Source organism: Engraulis encrasicolus, chromosome 2 (genome assembly GCF_034702125.1).
Source record: "Engraulis encrasicolus isolate BLACKSEA-1 chromosome 2, IST_EnEncr_1.0, whole genome shotgun sequence".
Classification (NCBI taxonomy): Eukaryota; Metazoa; Chordata; class Actinopteri; order Clupeiformes; family Engraulidae; genus Engraulis; species Engraulis encrasicolus.
This window is the reverse complement of record NC_085858.1, coordinates 52146080-52168911: the sequence shown is the minus strand read 5'-3', so window position 1 is coordinate 52168911 and position 22832 is coordinate 52146080. Positions and strand designations below refer to the sequence as shown.

The following is a 22832-nucleotide window of genomic DNA, read 5'->3' as shown; positions in this document are numbered from 1 at the left end:
ACCCGCGTTCTACGTAGACTACACCACTGCGAGGTAGCATATGGAGAGAGAGGGCTGGTAGGCTTATTTTTAGTGGCAGTGTCTTCAGCGTCACCCCTCTCAGCCATCTGTCGTGAGTCACACAGGGTCCTCCGCCCTCCGCCTCACCCCAACACCAGGGCTCTGTGATCTCCTGATATTGTCATTTATAGTAAACATGGCCCCCACACTGGATTAGGACAGACCTCGCAGCTATTTACATTGGTGCTCACACTGATGTAAGAACAACATACACTGCTGAGGCCAAGGCAACTGTGTGTGAAGGAATGGCCAGGTTGACAACAAGACAGCGAGGTCATGTGCATTTTAAGCAAAGCAAATTGTTGTGAAAACCGAAGCCTTGCCTTTTGAAACGGGCGGTGAAACGACAATTGTTTTATGAGAGGCTTGCGGTTATTGAGTCAGTGGTATGTTAACAGACTAAGGCAGACTAACCTCTTGATGTTTGGGCATTTTTGAAGTGTCAGTCAGATTAATACTTTCTTTGAAGAACTGGTAAGCTGTACTATACCTGAAGCATTAAAGCAAACTCTGACTATCTTCGATGACTAACCATCATACTGCACAACATACGTGTACTGTATGTAGAAATGGCTTTGGTTGGCGTTGCAAAGCAGTTTTATTTTTGTATAGTGCAAACAAGAAAAGGTAGTCCAACATGCGTCCTAGACACGTTAAAATAACATTTCATATGAAACTTTTGAATGGGTGGACAGACTTGCATCAAATGTGTGCTACTATTTTGTTATATGAAGAAGAGATTGACTTTTGAAGGCCTCAAATGGTCAAGATGACACCTATATACAAACCCAAGGGTTGGGGGGTTCGAGGATGCACCTCAGGGGTAGGGGTCGTCTGTGTCTTGCCAACTACTGTAAGAAACAAACTAGCAAACATGCAGTACATGAGCAGCGGTATACAGGATGACCTCTTTGGTGGAAGTCATGAATTGTAATGTGTTTGTTTTTAGAAACTCAAAGAACTTCAATATTAACCCATTTAAGCCCAAGGCACCTGCACAAATAGCCTGCTGAATGCCTAAAAGCCCTTTTTGGGAAAAGGTGCCCCCAGCCTATAAAAACCTAAATATCTCAGCCTCCAAAAACTGGAAGAAAGCATTTAAAAGCAAAGACCCTCATCTTGCATTAGAATGTGTTCATTCAGCTCTACCATACCCACATTTTTAAATAAAGATTCAAATCTTGAGCCTGAATGCAGCATTTATGTTGCTCCAGGTACCTATGTCAATGCAGTGTATACGCAGCATCAGCCGTAGCCTCTTACTGGAGATGGGGTCGCCGGCGGGCTATTCACTATTTGCTGAATATACTCAATTACATCATAACATTGGTATGACAGTACCGAGAGCCTTAAGTAAAAGATTAAGACATAGCCATTACAATTTTGGTGACAGTAAGGTTATAACATAGGCTCTGCGCTAAGGGGTTTTAAAGGGTAACCTCTGCCAATTTCGACATGCAGTTGTAATGCTCACACTTCCCAGGGGTTCATTCCTCGAAAGCGTCTTTGCTACCGTCGTTAGCAAAGTCCTTCGTACGAGCGACTCAACTGCATCTTGACAGCGACGCTCACCACTAAATCCAAGGAAATGGCTTAAGACGGTCTTAAGACGGTTAGCAACGACAGTAATCGAGAAACGGACCCCTGGACTTGTCAGTACCTGAACATAATTTTTTTCCTCAGCCTTTTCCGAGATCCTGGTCATTATAATGGGGGCAGGTGTTTTTTACATTTCAAAAAAACATATTGATTGTTTTATTCCCAATAACATACAAAAGGTGCAACATCAGTAGACAACTAGCAAACAGCGATACTTTTTGGAATAATATTTGGAGAAGGCTTATGTTAAGAAAATGTTTAATGTAAAAAAAATCTGCCCCCATTAGAATAGCTCAGATATGGGAAAGGGCTGAGTCAAAAAATGCAGCTTCACGGGGTACTGACAAGTCAAGGGCAGCGTGAGCAATACAACAGCATATTGAAATTGGCTGAAGTTATCCTTTAAATGGACTAAGGGTTAGGGAAGGTAGTGGGACTGGGACTTACAATGGTGGCAGTCAGGGCCGGATTAGGATGGCCTGGGGCCCCTAGGCTACAGGTTGCTGCGGGGGCCCCCAAAAGGCACATTTTGTAATAAATGCACATACACAGTGTCATGAATACAAGCTAGGAATTTAAGACACCTTGCCTTCCAACTGTACTAAACACAACAGATGCATTTTTCAATATTGAATCTTGTCAAAATTCTGCAATTTTTCACTTTTGGCATACTGGTATCAGGGGCCCCCTGGCAGGTGGGGGGGCCCTAGGCTGCAGCCACATCTAGCCTGTGCATTAATCCGGCCCTGGTGGCAGTGTGTCAAAGTAAACATCTTGAAAGGAAAGCCTGCTGGCTGGCCATCAGTTAGGCGTGCCGCACATTCAGATCTGCACGTATGAGTTCAGTCAGGAAGTTCAACTCCTCCTTAGGCCCATCTTCAAATGAAATAAAGCCATCACAATGAGAAAAAGGGGAAAGGATAAAAGTGAGAATAAAGAAAGCACAAAATAAAGAACTAAGTAATTAGAATCAAAGAACGTCAAAACATTAAAAACAGAAACCATCTCTTTATTTTTCATATGGTGTGCTTGGACCCATGTTGAGGTATCAAGCTGAGAGATTCTGGCCCAATCGGACCATTTGGTGAGCACACATCAAACTGCAGTTGCTGAGGGGAGATGGGGGGTGGGGACTGGGAGAGAGTAATGATTATGAAAAAAATGGCACCGCCTATTTTTGGCTGACCATCCCTTGTTTCCAGAGCAGCCCCTTTGTCCTCATCCCTCAGATTCACTCTCCTTCTTTTTTTATCTCGCTGATTGTGTCGTGAGGTCAGCGCCGGTGTGCCATAATCCCCCGGCGGGGTCATCTTTCTGTCCTGGAGTTCACCGCTAATCCACCAGCGGCTGCTGTCTCCTCCACCCTCCACCCCACGCAGACACATGCAGGCTCGCACACACGCAGGCACACACACTCGCACGCACACGCACACACACACACACACACACACACACACACACACACACACACACACACACACCAAATATCAGCCATGTACACACATGGACACACTCATACCTCCATGCATATACACACACACACACACACACACACACACACACACACAAATACCCCCCCACACACACACAAATACATAAATGCCCACCCTCCCCTCCCTATATATAACCCCCATTGTCTCTTAACAATAGCCATTTCTAGGGAGTCCCCGGTGGGTGTGTGCCTTGCCGTCTTCTACATCCAAGAGATCACCTCAGCCGAGGTAAGACGCCAAACACTTGACACTTGACTTGACGCCTCACGCGATACTTCCACCACCACCACACCAAGAAAAGGAAGTCAGGGAATGTGTGGCTTGCCTCGTTAGATTGTTCACACATATAGACCATTATTGATGCTCGATGTCTAGATAGATAGATCGATAGAATAGATTGATAGAAAGGTAGGTACGAGATAAAGAGGTAGGTAGATAGATTGATAGATAGATAGATTCATCCATAGATAACTATAGATCAATTTTGGTGGACAGCCAAATCACTTCTCTCCTCACAGATTTCAGGTTATTCCATTATTACAGCCACGGAAGGCTGCCTTTCCACCTCGCCCTTGAGCAAAAGATGCTGCGATAACAGCGTAGCGTTAATTCCGGGAAATGGTCCATTCTTAATGTCGCCTGTTTTGTCTGTCTTAACTTGTCAATCTGCCTGTGTCGGTATGAGTGGGCTTGTGTTTGAAAAACGGAACAATTGATGCACTGTCGCCTCCTGACTTTTTGTCCCTTGTAGATGGATATATCTATCTATCTATCTACCTTTTTTTCCCTTGCGGCTGCATGTTCCACTGCAGTCATGTGAGCGGAGCTAGCTGGCTAGGCCAGTGGTGGAGGAGGGCTGAGTGGGTTGAGAGTAGAGAACAGGTGCAGGAGGAGGGAGCTGCTGATGGGTGTGGAAGGGGAGTGGGCAGTTCCAGAGAGAGATCAACCGTGCCGTGCTATTGTTCTCGCGCCGAGACAAAGTTGGATCTTTCAGCCCCCTGCCGTCAAACGCCTTTACAGCCCTTCATCCCCCCACTTCCCATCCCCTCTCATCCCCACTCCTGCCCCCCCCCCCCCTCCTCTCCCTGTCAAAATCCTGTAGCTGTAGCCTCTTACTGCAGATGAGGTCGCCGGCGGGCCGATTCACTATTTGCTGATAATACTCAATTACATCATAACAACATTGCTATGACAGTACTGAGAGCCTTAAGTAACATGGCCATTACAATTTTGGTGACAGTAAGGTTATAACATAGGCTCTGCGCTAAAGGGTTAATCCCATCTCCTCCCCTATTCCTCACATCACGCACCCCTAACCACCTTGACCATGACCTTAACCCCCTCATCTCCCTTCTCATGATCAACCTCTTAGCATGGCCTTAAGACATCACCACCACAACCACCATCACCAAACCCCAAACACTTCAGGACTCTCCCCTCCTGCTCGTGCCGCACACCCCTGCCACCTTGACCTTAACCCCCACCTCTCCTCTCATAACCATCCCTCCTAGCATGGCCCCTTCCACTTTAAAACGCTCCTCGCCGCTCATCACCGCCCATCACCGCCTATCATCGCCACAGCCACCCACACCAATCCCCAAACGCTTCAGACTCTCCCCTCCTATGCCACTACTGTACTGTACAACCATTCAACACTTTGCAGCCAGCCATAACCCCCACCTCCCCTCAACAATCCCCTCCCTGCTGTCAAAACCTTACAGTCAGAGAAGTAGATGTGTGCACATCCCACCCGATGGGCCAGGTGCAGGACAATGAGAGTAAATCCAAGTGAAAAGAGAAGTCCGCGACACTGCTTGTCTATTTATTATTTAATCGAGCAACGTTTCGACCTTCAGGTCTTCATCAGGCAAAGTGGCACTTTGCCTGATGAAGACCTGAAGGTCGAAACGTTGCTCGATTAAATAATAAATAGACAAGCAGTGTCGCGGACTTCTCTTTTCACTTAAAACCTTACAGTCAACCATGCTTTACCACTTCTGGCATCTCCCAAATGCTTCTCCCTGCCGTGAGCTGGACGGACCTGGGCAACTCAACCCGGAACTATTAATACGATGCAGCTTCACTGCGATAATGAGTCCGTGTGCCTCTCCTAATCTCCCCCTCCACTCCAGCGTCCTTGACTAAAATTATCCGTCCCAGAATTCCACCGGCTAATGCCTCCTCGTGATTGTTCCTGGTAACACAACCCGGCTTCCTTAAACCCCCTCATTCGTTTTTCAACCTTACGCAGACCACGTTCACGTGGGTCCCATTATCTCCAAATCGCTTCAGTCCTCTGATGGTAGGGTTGCCAACTGTCAACTTCATTATGGCGAGGTCCCGGTCTGGGAGAATTTTGTATTTCTTAGATGTACTTTCCTGCATTTCAACACTTTTTAACCTCCATTGTCCAGTTTCAACTCAATATGGAACCCATACTTTAATTCATAAAAACTGGATGATCCCATATTTTTTAGGGATGGTTGGCAACCCTATCTGATGGGCCACTCCGTTCTGTTCCCCTAGCAACCCTCCCTCCCCCTCCTGCAGTCACAGGTATCTCTCATCTCCCAACTGTTCGACCTTCTCATTAACGAGCCAAACAGCAGCCTCATTCTCAATCATCAATCATCAAGTTGTCAAGGTAGAGGTGAAACTGAATCTGTACCCAGCTTCCAAAAAATGGCGTCTGTTGTGGCTACAGGCCACTAGGGCTGTAAAAAAATATTGTATCGAACTGAGAAATCGTGATACACAGAGTCACAGATACTGTATCGTGATACAAGGAAGCAGTATCGTGATACGCCCTTTTAACGTTTTTGATACCCATCAGTCCAGAAAACAACCACATGATATGAAGTGATAGTGCTTCCAAGCATCATCATTATTATATTTTATTATTATATTTTATATTAGTTGCCTCTTAAAACCTATTCTCCCTATAAACTATCATAGTTTTTATTCAAGTTTATAATGTTGGCAAATGTGAAATTGTTGGGTGTATCGAACCATAGGTCATGTGGCACAAACCAAATCGTGAGTTGAGTGTATCGTTACAGCCCTACAGGCTACACAATGCCCTGATTTGAGTCTTGCATATTGGTCGTTTAAAACACTATCTTTTTGCTGAGACTATTTGTCATTCGGTTACACAAACAGGTGTAGGCAAAGGGTGCTTGTATTAAGTCTTAACCCACATGAGCCAACTGAGCCAAGCAGATCAGTCATCTCTTGCTGTGCCCGCAGGCTCTCCATGCCCATCCTGTACCCACCTCTCTCTCTCTCTCTCTCTCTCTCTCTCTCTCTCTCTCTCTCTCTCTCTCTCTCTCTCTCTCTCTCTCTCTCATTTACCGTGTGAGATGACATACTCTATCCAGGCATCTTGTTAGAGACACCCGCTGTGGCAGCTGATGGATGGGCTGCAGACAAAGCAGTTGAGTGATCACTGGATGGCCAGCCCCTTTGTGTGTGTGGCTTGGTTTCTCTGAGAGTGTGCTTGTGTGGGGGTGGGTTGTTGTGGTGGTGGTGGTGGTGGGGGGGGGGGGGGGCAGAGAAGTAATGACAGCTATATACATGATGAATTCCCTGCATGAGTCCTATGTGCGTACTATAAATTGTAGCAGATGACAGGGATGGTATGATGGGAGTTTTTTCTTATATTTCAGCTGGGTAGTGGGGGTCGGGGGTAGGTTGTAACTGGCAGGAGTGGTGGTGTTATTGTCTGGTGTTAAGACTAGGTCTAAAACCTCCTCTGTTGTTTGTTGTTTGTCCAGCTAGCTACGTGTTTTGTTTTGTCTTGTGGGTAAATAGAGACGCAGAGAAATCAAGACACAGTTGTTGAAAAGTATGTGTGTGTTCATGTGTGTGCGCGTGTGTGTGCATGCATATACTGCGTGCGTGCGTGTGCGTGCGTGCGTGTGCGTGCGCACGCATGTGTGTACACGTACACGAGTGCACTGGTGCATTTGTGTGTGTGTGTGCATGTGAGCGTGTGTGTGTGTGTGTTTTGGGAGAGGCAGTTGGTATTGATATTGAGTGTGAAAGGGAAGAGGGGACACTGCAGAGAGTAAGCGAAGCTGTATTTCACTCTGTCGCCACAGTCTCGGCATACTCGCCTGTTCACGCTCCCTTCATCCTGCTGGACGGGAGCCAAGCACGAGGCACAACAAGAGCACAATTTATGTCCTACTCGCGGCCGTCACAGACTAGCTGTTAACCCGACACGTTCTTTGCTTCCATTGTGGTTCCAGTCACGAAACATCTGAAGGCAGGCCCACATAGGTTTTTTCTTTAAAACACATCTCAGTGTCGGTGGAAAGCAAGAATTATTTTGCAGAGCGTCCTCCAAACCCATGTCAGCAGTGAATACATTTGTCCTGTCTTCCTCAACTTGATATCATGTGGGTCCAGCACGGAGAGGCAAAGAATTATCAGAAATTTTGAAACTTATTTTGATTGTCTGTGTCTGTGTCTGTGTGCATTTGTGTATCTGTTTCTCTGTGTCTCTGTGTCTCTATGTGTGTTTTTGCACGTGTGTGTGTATATACATCTTTACAGCTTTTTCCTTTGTCTTCCTCTTTTGCACATACAGAACCAGCCATGTCTGACGTAGAGGAAGAATACGAGTGAGTATCGGCTCCCTACAGGCCAAATAGTATTAATCAGCAGAGATTCAAAGCCGGCTTCACACTCCTCTTTTTCTTGTGTTCTTCTTGTCTTTTCATCACAGGGAGGAGCAGGCAGAAGGTACAGTATGCCATCTCTTCTCAGATACGCGACGAGGGAGGGAGAGTGCGACTTTTTCGATTGGTGGCGTGTGATTGGCTGCTTTTCCTCCCTTTGTGACTCGGATAGGCCCCTGAGATGTGTAATTGGTGCCCTCATCCCGCCCCCTTACCGCGCAGCTATGAAGCTGATTGGATAACTGCTGGCACTGTTGCCTCCCTCGGGGGGCCTAGGGGATATTTGCCACTCGGTTATTATTAGGCCCTGAGCTCATCGCCATGGGCCAGAACTGTTGAACAAATGGTTTATTCACCACTCAGTCTCTGTCGCCCACTTGCCTCCTGTGTATAGACCCCTTTGGCAGTTACGTCTTCACTGACTGTGCATGCATTGTTGGCTCAAACACACACAGACACAAACAGACAGTGCAGACCTTGAATAGAGAAGACATGCCGTGTACAAACAGTAAAGGGGTCTACTGTGTATGTAGATAAAGCCACAGACAAAAATTGAGAGACTAAAAGAAAGCATACCAAAATACATGAAAGCTGAGACTAAAAATCAGGCTTATTCCACCAAATATTGATGACTAAATTCCTCCCAAGTTAATACATTACTATTATGTTCTATCAAGTTAATATCTTGCTTTCTCTGCCTTTTTTGAGGTCTGGAAACATTGCATCTTGTGTGTTATTCTGATTCTTTGTTACTTTCTGCGAATCAATGCTCTAAATGACATTCTTTTCTATCGAAATTCAGGAAATGTAGTCTGTAGTTTATAGAATGAAATAACAATCTTTGTTTTACTAAAACACATACCTATCCATATTAAAATCAGAAAAACCTAACATTTCGGCTGTACATATATGTAGGCTATATCTTACAGACTTGCTAAACAACTCCGTCCATTAACTAATCTCATTCATCCATTCACCTATTCTTTCATCATTCATCCAGTTCATGTTAGACAAAATGAGCTAAGTTTTTCTTACAGATTTAATTCAATTATTGAAGGTGTTTCACCTCATTCCAAAGGCTTCTTGAGTTCTGGCATTGGTGATGGAGAACCATCTGTGGACGTGGAGCTGTGAACTGTAGTAGACCACGTCCCTCATCATGAGCTGTAGACCATGCCCTTCATCAGGAGGTGTCATGACTGACTCACCCATGTTACAGACTGCATGCAGAGACAGTTTTTAAGCAAGAGGCCGTTCATAGGGAGTTTATTCCTGATTCAGTATGACTTAAGGTTCTACACTGCCACACCCCTTTAGGAGACTAGGGCATTTCAGAATGAATAGGGTATCGTCATCGATCAGGTCATCTATCATGTCATCAACCGTGCCGAATTGGAATTGATCCCACTTTGTTGCATCGGTGACACATAGAACTCTTTATCTTGGCTATCATATTTAGAATCTTTGCTGTACTGTATGACAAGGACGTAGAGGTATTTGACTGATACTCATTGTGGTTTTGGAAGAGGCTAACAGCTGCTTTGATTCTGAGGAACAGTTAAACGTCCTGGGATATCTTAAAGATTTTTTTGTCTTTTTCGACTTTATTTAATAGGACAGTGTGAAAGGTAGACAGGATGCGAATTGGAAGAGAGATGGGGAGGGGTCGGCAAAGGACCCGGGCCGGGAATCGAACCCGGGTCAGCCTTGCATGGCAGGCAAGGGCCCTACCGGTTGGTCACGGCAGGGCCCCATGGGATGATATTTTAATGCAGAATAGGATTAACTTGACTCTGTGCCAGCTAAATATATTTCCGCCTTGCTCCAGAAAATCAGATTAGAATGTGATAGGCTATAGATGGTGATGCATTTGAGGGTGGTGTCTTGGAGTGTTGTCATTGGGTTAAAATAGTCTCTTCTTATCGACAGCTTTGAAGTATACTGATATGTTTTGATTTTTGAACCTTTTAGATTTCAGATCATCATGATGCAGTACATAGGCCTTCCCCCCTCTTTATGTGCTGTTTGCATATCCGTTGTTAGTGTTATCTTTTTTGTGCTCATTAGCGTTTTGCTGCCTTGTTCTTAATGAAAGCCTCTGCATGCTAAGGGTTGGCCTACATAACTCAAATCACCGCTTTTGTTTTTTTTCCATAGTATAGTTCCTGGTTCTGTTATCAGGACAGACCTGACCAAGCCTTTCGAATAAAAGGGGAAACCTTGTCGCACTCCAAAAGCTGTCCAGATGCTTACAATACAGCTTATTGATCATTTTTATCTTATCTTTCTCTTTTTTTCCACCCACATCCTTTCAAATCCCCCCTCCTCTCTCTCTCGCTCGCTTTCTCTCTCACTTTCTCTCTCACTTTCTCTCTCTCTCTCTCTCTCTCTCTCTCTCTCTCTCACACACACACACACACACACACACACACACACACACACACAAACACACACACACACACACACACACACACACACACACACACACACACACACACACACACACACACACACACACACACACACACACACACACACACACACACACCCCAGAGGAACCAGAGGCAGAGGAGGAGCCAGAGCAGCAGGAAGAAGATGAAGGTGAGAGTCGTCATAACAATAATTCTGACACCATGGGTATCACACTAGTATCAAACTAGCTCCACCCATCCTTTCCTGTTGCTTGTGGCTTTGTGACGTGAGGCTCCATGTCAGTGAGGATCAAAGCTCTGTTCAATATCTCGCAAAAGCTTCAATGGTCCATTCAAAGGTCATCATCTCAATTGCAACCAGGATGTTACACCCCCCCCCCCCACCACCAAATACAAATAAATAAATCAAACAAACAAACAAACAAACCCTAAAGTTCCTCTGCCTAGGTTGGCAGTAGGAAAACTTATTGTTTTCTGCCTGGAGGTGAGGACGACACAGAGGCAAGAGGCCACGAGCGACAGGAAAACCCACGAGGACCTAGTTTGACATCAGGAACTAGTTTGAGTTCCACCTTCCGTAGTATATGACACCCATGACACTGTCATTCTCACCGCCGTGTTTCAGCGCTGTCTGACATCTGTGTTCAATGCTTTCTGTTCCATCCCTCTTCTTCTTCTCCATATCCCCTCATCCCCGTTTCATCATGTGGTGGACATGCCAACCAGGCGAGCAGCAAGAGTACACAGACTATCAAGGTACTGTTGTTGTGTTGGCAATGCTCTCTGGGTACTCCACAAATAACATGTCAGACATATCCTGCGCGTCTCTTTATGGGGACAAATTTACATTCCATGAACCCGGACCAGCTGGCCACTGAAGACTTAATAGTCACTCTTAATCCTGGCAGTAAATACCTGCTTGACTTGGACGGGGACTGACTGACAGGGTAATTAATGTTGCCGTTGCACACAATGAATGCAGATACAGGAAGTGCAGAGGCGGACTTTACATTAGGCAAACCTAGGCAATTGCCTAGGGCCCCGACCTATTCTGCCCTCCATAGGGCCCCCCAGCTATCACACCAGTCGTGATAAACACACCAAAAAATAGGCCTGATCATAATTTGTCACTTATGTAAAGTAATCGAAGATGCATACAAAACAAAGACAAAACACTAAAATAGCACCCTTGCTCCTTCCATGCCAATTGGTGACGTGTGTAGAATGACTTTTGAGGGCCTCATGTTTATATTTCGCCTAGGGCCTCAAAATGGTTAGAACCGCCCCTGAGGAAGTGTAATAGGCTCTCCCTCATGTCCTTCCTCATTACAGCGGAACCAACGTTTGCAAGCCACTTAGAAACTGTATTTCAAAGTCATCTGTTGTGGAGTAATTAAAAGTGTGTCTGCGTTAATAGGCTACTTGTCACAAAAATATCAGATAGATGGTAGAGATCCGGATACCAAATGGTAATCGCCAGGTAATGAGTGCCAGGGCTGGAATAGAATGCACTGGCAAAGCAAACAGACCAAGTCTGGAACGCTTTCTTGGTTGTGCATGACTCTGCTTCTACGCCATGCCAAAACACTGGACAAGTATGTTAAAGTGTTGTTCAAGCCATTTTGTTTGTGTGGTGAAAAGCATCTTCGTCTATGTTATTGAAAGCATCTGTCTGTGTTATGGAGAGCATGCGTAATGCTTTAAGCTTAGTGTCTGCATACAGTACATTTAGTATTTCCAAGTATGCAGACATACAGTATGCATTACAAATCAGACATCATACCCATTGCATTACATCTCAGACTTTGTTAGTGAAAACAACATTTCCCAGTTTGCTCCTGTATTAATGGAATGTTATCTTAGTCATAGAAGTAGTAATGGTGCATTCTTTTGAAACTCGGTTGTTGGAAACCCAGACCTCCGCCTCGGGTAAGTGCAAAAGAATGGGTACTCTATTCGAGGTTCTGAAACGCAAACTTGGAGCACTTCGGTGTACTCCGAGTTTGTTTAACATTAGTGTTTTCAGACATTTGTATTGTCCCCAGTGGTTGCAATATAATGCATTTACAACGGTTGTCGGGAGAACAACCTCAGGTCTACCGACAGCTGAGTTTCAAAAGAATGAGCCATAATGTCACTTGCCTGTGCATGATGGGAAATGTAGGCTCTCTGTGGCGTGCAAAGGGCCTTGTGTAGTGCTCTTGCTACATGACCATGTTGTCTCTCCTCTCCATCCATCCATCCATCCATGCGTGCTGGGCTCTGCTTCCTGTGCCCATGCTCTGCTGTGCTCTGCTCTGCTCTGCTCTGCTCTGTCATGCTCATGGGCCTGTAGATCAGGGGACTCAGGAGGAAGGTGAGGCTTTGGACCTGTCTGCCTGCAGCCCCTTGTGGCACCTTTACACCATGACCAGACCATAGAGTGCTGGGCACTTGTCTTGCTTGTTCCTCTTTCTTTCCTTTTTCCCCGTTTTCTTTGTCCCTGTTTTCTTTCTTTTTTTTTTTCTTTCTTTCTTTCTTTCTTTCTTTCTTTCTTTCTTTCTTTCTTTCTTCTTTCTTTCTAATCTTGACAGTCTTCTCTCTTGCATTGCACTGCATGCATTTTCATCATTTAACACAGCTGTTATTCCCCAAGTTTCAGTGATTTGCTGACTGTTTAAATGTCATTTCATTTTAATGATAATGCGATAAGTGTGATTAGTATAAAATAGACCATGCAGTAGAGATCCAGAAGCAAAATGCTAAAAGCCAGCTGTTGACATGTCATCACTAGAACAGGATGCATTGGACATGTACAGGGTCCATGTACTTTTAGGAATCAGCTCTGGAATGTTTTCTTGGATGTTTGCATGCGTATTTTCACTTGCTGTCTGCCATACAAAAAAGACACAGTGCTACTAGGCATTACATTTCTGACAATAGTGTGTTTTGTTTCATGTCATCTGTGTGGTTTAAAGCATTTTTGTCTGTCTTGTAGAAAGGCATTTTTGTCTGTGATATCGAAAGCATGACTCATTGTATGCATAGCCTCTGTATACTAGAGATGCACCGGATCCTGATTTTTAGGATCCTGTCGGATACCGGATCCACTGTTTAAGATCCTGCCGGATCCGGAACCGGATACCGGATCCTACGAAAGGGCTTGAAACACATGGCCAACTCGCACATGTGGGTCCTTTTTATTCCGTTGGCGCAAACTATTTTTAAGACTCATTGGATTACTGCCACACTGCCTTCAACGGCCGCTTCCAAAGGGCTTTCACTCCACGCAGCGATTGGGGTTATGAAAGACTGACTGAAAAGCCTAGGCTACGTAGAAAGTAGAGATGCCCCAGATCCTGATTTTTAGGTAACTGCCGGATACCGGATCCACTGCTTAAGATCCTGCCAACTCTATTATCCTGCCGGATCCGCAACCGGATCTTGGATCCTGTACATCTCTACTGTATACTGTACATGCAGTATTGTCATATATAGTCTACATACAGTATGTGTACTCAATACATGCATTACATTTGCATTATGTATCATGCCCATTGCATTACAATTTTACTCTTTGTCAGAAAAAAACAACATTTCCCAGTTTGCATATGTAGTGGAATGTTATAGTAGTAGTGCTACCAGCAGAAGTAGTGCATGATGGGAAATGTAGGCTCTCTGTGGCGTGCAAAGGGCCTTGTGTAGTGCTCTTGCTACATGACCATGTTGTCTCTCCTCTCCATCCATCAATCCATCCGTGCTGGGCTCTGCTTCCTGTGCCCATGCTCTGCTCTGCTCTGCTCTGCTCTGCTCTGTCATGCTCATGGGCCTGTAGATCAGGGGACTCAGGAGGAAGGTGAGGCTTTGGACCTGTCTGCCTGTAGCCCCTTGTGGCACCTTTACACCATCACCAGACCATAGAGTGCTGGGCACTTGTCTTGCTTGTTCCTCTTTCTTTCCTTTCTCCCCATTTTCTTTGTCCCTGTTTTCTTTCTTTTTTCTTTCTTTTTTTTCTTTCTTTCTTTCTTTCTTTCTTTCTTTCTTTCTTTCTTTCTTTCTTTCTTTCTTCCTTTCTTTCTTTCTTTCTTATTCTCTCTCTCTATTCTTGACAGTCTTCTCTCTTGCATTGCACTGCATGCGTTTTCATCATTTAACACAGCTGTTATTCCCCAAGTTTCAGTGATTTGCTGACTGTTTAAATGTCATTTCATTTTAATGATAATGCGATAAGTGTGATTAGTATAAAATAGACCATGCAGTAGAGATCCAGAAGCACAATGCTAAAAGCTAGCTGTTGACATGTCATCACTAGAACAGAATGCATTGGCCAAGTATAGGAACCGTGTACTTTTAGGAATCAGCTCTGGAATGTTTTCTTGGATGTTTGCATGCATATTTTCACAGTGCTACTAGGCATTACATTTCTGTCAATAATGTGTTTTGTTTCACGTCATCTGTGTGGTTTAAAGCATTTTTGTTTGTCTTAAGGCATTTTGTCTGTGTTATCGAAAGCATGACTCACTGTATACATAGCCTCTGTATATTGTACATGCAGTATTGTCATATATACAATACATACATTACATTTGCATTACGTATCATGCCCATTACATTACAATTTTAGTCTTTGTCAGAAAAAAACAACATTTCCCAGTTTGCATATGTAGTGGAATGTTATAGTAGTTGTGCTACCAGCAGAAGTAGTGCATGATGGGAAATGTAGGCTCTCTGTGGCGTGCAAAGGGCCTTGTGTAGTGCTCTTGCTACATGACCATGTTGTCTCTCCTCTCCATCCATCCATCCATCCATGCGTGCTGGGCTCTGCTTCCTGTGCCCATGCTCTGCTCTGCTCTGCTCTGCTCTGTCATGCTCATGGGCCTGTAGATCAGGGGACTCAGGAGGAAGGTGAGGCTTTGGACCTGTCTGCCTGTAGCCCCTTGTGGCACCTTTACACCATCACCAGACCATAGAGTGCTGGGCACTTGTCTTGCTTGTTCCTCTTCCTTTCCTTTTTCCCCGTTTTCTTTGTCCCCGTTTTCTTTCTTTCTTTCTTTCTTTCTTTCTTTCTTTTCAATTCAAGTTTTTATTGTATTTTTCAATGGATCAAATCACCATAACTTTTACATATCACTCAAGTAGGGTTCTTTCTTTCTTTCTTTCTTTCTTTCTTTCTTTCTTTCTTTCTTTCTTTCTTTCTTTCTTTCTTTCTTTCTGTCTTTCAGAATAGTTGTCTTTTCAATATTATAAACTTTATTACAGGCTCAAGGCCCACAGGGGAGGCAACACAGTTCATAGATCAATAAACAATACATCACACATTCATAAATACACATTTTATACAAAAAATGAGAAATACAAATAGGCTATTGTCAATGTCTCTCTCTCTCTCTCTCTCTCTCTCTCTCTCTCTCTCTCTCTCTCTCTCTCTCTCTCTCTCTCTCTCTCTCTAATAAGTGTCTTTTAGATCTTTTTATGATGGAAAACTATGTGTTGGCTTATGGATCTCTTATGATAGTGATGTTGACTGTTTGCTGAATCTTGTGTGTGCATGCAGATCTGTTCAGATGTTTTTAGATGATAAATATGAAGTTCTGATATTAGCCCCTTAATGCGCGCCGTACCTCCAGTGGCACGCTGTAATAGTCATTGAAATGTAACTACTCAGCACTACAATACTATGACACAACACAGGCCCTTTAGTAATGCACCACGACTTGGTCATTACCATACTGGTAACAACAAATGTATAAAGCCGCGTCTTAAGGGGTTAACACAATTTCAACTGGAAGCCAAACAATTATTCTGTATAATCAGTCTCTCTCTCTCTCTCTCTCTCTCTCTCTCTCTCTCTCTCTCTCTCTCTCTCTCTCTCTCTCTCTCTCTCTCTCTCTCTCTCTCTCAATCCCACCTCTCTCTCTCTCAATCCCACCTCTCTCTCTCTCTCTCTCTCTCTCTCTCTCTCTCTCTCTCTCTCTCCTATTTTTTTCTGTCCTGCTTTCTGCCATGACAGAAGAGGAAAGGGCCAGACCCAAGTATGTTGCATTTGATTCTTTTACACTACATCTTCGTTTATGCATTGCGTTTTATTATTTAGATTATTTAGAATGCCTAGTCTATGATATTTCTCTATAAAATTCAGATTTTTGCAATTAGCTGGTTTAACTCATATGTTTATGTTATCTGGACCATACATGTATTTACTTTTGTTTGAGCGAGTGTTCATTTCACCACACAGGACTTTATTTCTTCTCTGAAAGTTGCTTTGGTCCACAAAAGGCACAACATTTTAGCGCATGGAGTCAGTCTTCGTATAGAAAGAAACTTGTGCTCACAATACACTCTCTCCTAAGACTGTTGTAGTTGTGTAAGATAGTGATGTCAGCTGTTTAGCATCCAACTTGCTGAGATAATTGCAGATAGATCTGTTGTTTGTGACTTACAAGCTCTCGTGCTGGTCTCTTTTCTCTCTTTCCCAGGCCTATGGTCCCTCAGCTGGCCCCGCCGAAAATTCCAGAGGGGGATCGAGTGGACTTTGATGTGAGTTTAAAATGTTGAAAATGAAGAAGGGAGATCTGTCATATATTTATTTATTTTTCCTCTTAAGTCTTGTCTCTGTATACGCACCTTGACCACATGAATTTCAATTTAGTGATAATAAAGATTACTATGACTATGCAGGTAGAAGAGTATTGAGTATTGATGGAATAGTCTTGAGAGTATTGAGTATCGATAGGACAGGACTTTGTATGGGCGAGGTGGTGGCAGAAGCGTGAAAAGCAGCGAACGCGTTTCTAGAGGCGAGGGCCTCAAAAGCCGAGGGAGTCAAAAGTTGAACTTCATCTAAAAATATGCAATGAGCTCGGCGGCAGCAGGCGGCAGTCAATGGAATGTTCACATTTTTCTAAACACGAGCGTCGGTTGGTGGAGATTCCTGGCCGAATGCTTGAGGTTGAATCGTTTGCCACGTTCAACGCCCCTGAGCAGTGCTTTTCAGGCAGGAGTCAGCAGCAGCATTGTGACTCTTTCAACGCCGGTGGTGTGATCGCGTCATTAGTGTTGATGGACCGGAACAGTGTTGAGAGTCTTGTGTATTGATGGAAAAGTGTTAAGAGTATTGAGTATTGATGGAACAGTGTTGAGAGTCTTGTGTATTGATAGGATAGTGGGAGAGAGAGATGGGGGAAGAAATCAGGAAATGACCTCGGGTCAGAGTAGAAGTGTGTCACCTTAGCCCACAGAGCCACGGCACCCCAGCCAGTCCTTGTTTGTTAACTCTTTGTGTGGGTGTCCCTGTTTAGGATATCCACAGGAAGAGGATGGAGAAGGATCTGCTGGAGCTGCAGACGCTGATTGAGGTCCACTTTGAGCAGCGCAAGAAGGAGGAGGAGGAGCTGATTGCACTGAAAGGTCGCATTGTGAGTTTACTTACTTTACTGTTACAGTGAGCAACACATAACTCGCAAATAAGGGTAATTTTATTGTAATTTGTACGTAATTTCATAACTAAGTAGTAACAAGGATCATATACACACACACACACATACACACACACACACACACACACACACACACACACACACACACACACACACACACACACACACACACACACACACACACACACACACACACACACACACACATCCAGTGCACACATTTTTACATCACTGAATCTGAAATGTAATTGCAACAAAGCTGTGAATGTATGTAGACATGCACGTATGCAAGTCTCAAGTCCATGACAAATCATACCTAGTGCAGAAAGATATGAGACAAGTCTTGACTTGACACAGTTCAACCAGGCCATGTGAGTACCTTTATCTACTGAAGCCCAGGAGTGTGCAGATAAGTATATATTCTAGGGTCAAGTGCAAATCAAGTGCAAATAAAAACCATTTCTAAAAATATAGGCTCTTTCATAAAATTCACAGTAAGAATGTGAAGAAACCGTATATTCTTTTGTATTAGTGCATAGAGACTTTTCCACAGCAAAGTAAAAAGACATAGGCTACATTTACATGATGATTTTAAATCCAAATGATTAATTCTGAATTAAATAGTTCGGAATTAAAGTTATTTTGCGATGTGTACACATGGCACTTTCGCTTAATTCTGAATACACGTCTGGGGAAAACAAAGTATTTCGATTGGACAGAGGACACAAGTGCTGAGCGAGCCAAATAAGGCGTGGGGGCGTGGTCGCCAATCTCCAGTCCAGTGTACTAAAGGGACAGCTGGTCATCTTCAGCCCCAAAATATTTACCTCAGCCTGGGTCAAACAGAGACAGTTTAGATCGAGACGGGACAGTCGCTGCCATCTTGTTGACGCCTTCGGGGTGCTATTTTGCGATTATGTAGACCACATCTGAGAGTCAATGGGAAAAATGAATGGGGAAACTGAGTATAGGATGGGAGGGAACCCAGCGGTTGTGAAAACCATATGGTTGAAACCACCGTGAAAAACTGATCAATCTAGACTACTTGGTTGTGTCATACGAGTCAAAATAAAGCTTTTTAAGCCACTTTTCTCACTGTTTTTTTGACAGAGCGCAGGCGCAGTAGTTCCATAACGGCACGAGAGCAACGACTTTTCACAACTGAGCATGCGCATTATTTCGCGTGCGCCGATGTAGCCAGATGATTGGATCACTGGGTACGCAGCTCAGAAGGCACATTGGCTCTTGTTACCAGAAAGGCGGGAGATGTGCGGGTAGACGCCATAGGGATGCACGATGTATCGGCCAGATGTATCGGTATTGGCCGATATTTGAAATTTCTCAACACATCGGCCATCGGTCCGATGGGTAAAACTGGGCCGATGTTAACGCCGATGTTTTTTTTATATGTTACGGCTCTAAAAGATTGGACTTGACGGAGACTTTCATTGTTTGTCTTCTCGTTTGTCTCAGTTTTTTATCTAATTTTATCACAGGGAGTTAAAAAGTGTTTTTGGAAATAAGAGGACATTAAAAAGTTCAGTTTGTTTGCATCATTGTCAGCCTGTATAAAATGTTATCTCTTAAAAAAAACAAAAAACATCGGTATCGGATAATATCGGTTATCGGCCAAAACCTCGATATCGGTATCGGCCGAAATTTTTCACATCGTGCATCCCTAAGACGCCATATTTGCGTTACGAATCTTCACCGTTCATTTCTATGGACACCTAACGATTCTGTCATATCTTCCCTTCCTAAAAAAATCTCTGGGTGAAACCATAGCACATGGCCCTGTGGTGTGGATGATTTAAAATGCTAACTTTAGCTTACCTGGCTAGCTTAGAAAAACAAGTGGTCAAAGGGTAATGTGGAGTAACTGTGTTGAGCTTCATCAGTTTGTGGTGCATTTTTACATCAATATATGGATGCCACAACATTTATAGTCACTTAGGCTCTTTAAATTAAGCAAAAACTTTCATGTAAGAAATCGTCCGAAAGTCGGCTATTTGTCTTTGTTGGATCGTTGACTCTTGCGTCATCGATCTGTCATAATGGATATCAATTTGTTTTGCTGCTCTGAGTGATGTGCAATTGTGAATGTAATTTGCAACCTGCTGTGTGTGGAATGCGTGGTGTTTGATTGACAGGAGCATCGGCGGTTTGAGAGGGCGGAGGTGCAGCGTGTGAGGGCAGAGAAGGAGAAAGATCGGCAGAACAGGCTTGCGGTGAGAGAACCCACCCTTCCTTTCTTTCTTTCTTTCTTTCTTTCTTTCTTTCTTTATTGCTACTGTCCTTGGATTTATTAGCCTTTATTTTAGGACCGGATTGTGAGAGAGTTTGACAGGAAATCTGTGGGACAGAGAGAAAGAGTGGAGGGATTGGAAAACAACCTCGGGTCAGAATACACCCTGGATCCCTGGTGCAATGACACCATAGCTACTGCGCCCCCGGAGAGAGCTCTCAGCTGGCACACAGCTGTGTGGATTTATGATGAAATCAAATTATATCCCTATGAGCAGGGGCAGAGTGGGAGGACTTTTCCCACCGGGTGACGTCTGTCTACATTTTGCAATAAACCCACCATACAGCAAATAAGCCAAACCTAGCTACTTCAAAGCACAACCATAAGTCAACAAAACGGTGTAGGCCTACCTTAAAACGCTGTCTTCGTTGCAGCAAATGTCTTTGTTTCTTGCAATCACTCCACTTTAATCCACAGTTTAGCCTACACACCCAGCACTGGTCACATTAGAATCTTGTGTGGTAATTATTTTGTTCCATTTCTTCAGACATTACATAGGCTACATCCTAAATGTGCCACATATAAATATATGAATGATAATAATATTATTTCGACTATAAGGAGATATACCGGTAGTTCTAACAAATCAATGCCATCAAAACAAAACTGCTTCAGCTGTTAGCTGCAGTTCTCTTCCTTACCACTTGGTGGAGTCTGTTCGTAACCCAAGTCAATAACCACAGAGCAAGTGAATCTGGACGGGCAGACTGTAAACTGTAACAGTCATGTGGAAATCGGAAAATAAGTCATAACTTATTAATATTTCCATCCTTTGGTAACCAATCTAAATATCACAGGTTCTTCAAATACTGAAAACAAAACTGTGTTACTAAGATCTAGTAAACTTCCGCGATCTACGGTGTATGGAAATTATCAGTAGAGAAGGGGTGTGGCCAATTTACTGTTTGACACCGTCAGTGAGGTATTGCTGTCTGGTACACGGTATAAATACCAGTCAAGAGTTATTATGTACACTCACCTCCAAAAGAGTTGTCGCCTATCCATCTGGTTGGAATAACAGTTAATAACCTGACTTTCAATTAATCACTTGGCTTCAGAAGTCACTCATATGAAAGCTACAACCCTCCCGAATGACAATGTATGTACAAAAATAAATTTCATGCACCAACGAAAGATTGACCCTTTATTGAACACAGACAGGGCAGATTTTCACAAGACAAAAGTTTTGTCGCCTATCGAACATAATATGAAAATGAGCAGATAAGTCACTTCAAAACACTTCAAATACGCAGATTGGGTGTCATACTTAATCACTGAATCACTCTCACCTCTCCAGAAAATCAACTTTGGCCTTAGGTGTATGTTTAGGGTCATTGTAATCATGGAAAGCAACACAATGAAAATCAATGGAGTTCAATGAGAGATGGTGACATATTCGCTATTCGTAGAGCAATACATGTTAAGCAATGTTATTATATGGTTGTGACGTCATCTGTCGAATGCTCCATTCATTTCAACGGGGCTCCCCAACGTTCGGACGTCTGTTATTTTTCGATAACGGACGGGTTGGTCTATAACAGACCGCTGTCAATGGCAACAAGACTTTTCACTGCTAAAGCGACTTTTCAACAAGACTCTAATCAGCTGCTGTGATAGACAGCACCCGTTGTCCTGGCTACCGCTGTCAATGGCAACAAGACGTTCACTGCTAAAGCCACTGGCTTGTATACAAGTCAGTGGCTAAAGCGAATGTTTCATATCACTCCGCAGGGGGTCCGGTCTTTTGTCACTCTAATCAGCTGCTGTGATAGACAACACCTGTTGTCCTGGCTACCTAGCTGTTGCCTAGCGGTGTTCCACAACGGCACTGTTTTGTTTTGCGCAGCAACAATCTTAACATTAAATAGGTCTAAAGAAATGTCCCCGCCATGTGTGAATCATTTAAGTATATCCATATAATAAGCGGGTTAACTTTCGGCGAGTCGGTCGCTTTGTGGAATAGCAGCACTTCAGAGAGAACAAGACCCCTCCGCTCCGCGTCGGGGTCTAAAGATTCTCTCTGTCGTGCTGCTATTCCACGGTAGCGACCTTCTCGCCGAACGTTAACCCTTACATAAAAGCCCTCAAACACCTGCAGCATGCATGCAGCTCCTCATAAGAGCTGTATCTGTACCATGTTTCACTTTATGCACCATTTCTCTTTTTTCATATTCTTCATCTCCAACACCATATAGTTTTGATGCTATCAGTTCTAAAATGGTTGATCTTGGGATCTTGACTTCAGAGTATGAGTCCCATTAGCCTTCATTTTTGTCAGAATTAGGCCTGACATACTCTTGGCTGGCTTTTTTGAGACAGGACAGTGGGAGAGACTTCTTTGGTGTTAAAGGTGAAGAATTTGGAAAAAATACATGGTGCCTAAAGTCAAACATGGGAGGGATACAGCTCTTATGTGGAGCTGCATGCATGCTGCTGGTGTGTGAGGGCTTTTGTCATTGATTACATCATGAAGTTAAAAATGTATTGCTCTACGAATAGCAAATATGTCACCATCTCTCATTGAACTCCATTGATTTTCATTGTGTTGCTTTCCATGATTACAATGACCCTAAACATACACCTAAGGCCAAAGTTGATGTTCTGGAGAGGTGTGAGTGAATCAGTGATTAAGTATGACACCCGATCTGCGTATTTGAAGTGTTTTGAAGTGACTTATCTGCTCATTTTCACATTATGTTCGATAGGCGACAAAACTTTTGTCCTGTCAAAATCTGCCCTGTCTGTGTTCATTAAAGGGTCAATCTTTCTTTGGTGCATGAAATTTATTTTTGTACATTCATTTTCATTCGAGAGGGTTGTAGCTTTCATATGAGTGACTTCTGAAG

The 22832-nt window shown here is 43.7% G+C and overlaps 1 protein-coding gene across 6 annotated transcripts in view; it reads left to right on the top strand.

The window, feature by feature from the left end:
• The first annotated feature begins 3298 nt into the window (after positions 1-3298).
• Positions 3299-22832, top strand: part of tnnt1 (troponin T type 1 (skeletal, slow)) — a 34614-nt gene continuing 15080 nt past the window's right edge. The window contains exons 1-12 of one of the 6 annotated variants that reach the window (XM_063190846.1): positions 3299-3380; positions 7744-7777; positions 7882-7898; positions 10388-10435; positions 10993-11022; positions 12602-12622; positions 14081-14101; positions 15130-15150; positions 16256-16277; positions 16722-16782; positions 17544-17660; positions 19832-19909. In XM_063190846.1, the coding sequence (XP_063046916.1) occupies positions 7752-7777; positions 7882-7898; positions 10388-10435; positions 10993-11022; positions 12602-12622; positions 14081-14101; positions 15130-15150; positions 16256-16277; positions 16722-16782; positions 17544-17660; positions 19832-19909 (462 nt within the window). In that variant the 5' untranslated portion in view covers positions 3299-3380; positions 7744-7751. Of the gene's footprint in view, positions 3381-5681; positions 5797-7743; positions 7778-7881; positions 7899-10387; positions 10436-10992; positions 11023-12601; positions 12623-14080; positions 14102-15129; positions 15151-16255; positions 16278-16721; positions 16783-17543; positions 17661-19831; positions 19910-22832 lie in introns of those variants that run through there. The other 5 variants (XM_063190892.1, XM_063190855.1, XM_063190863.1 and 2 more) reach the window with 5 other exon arrangements.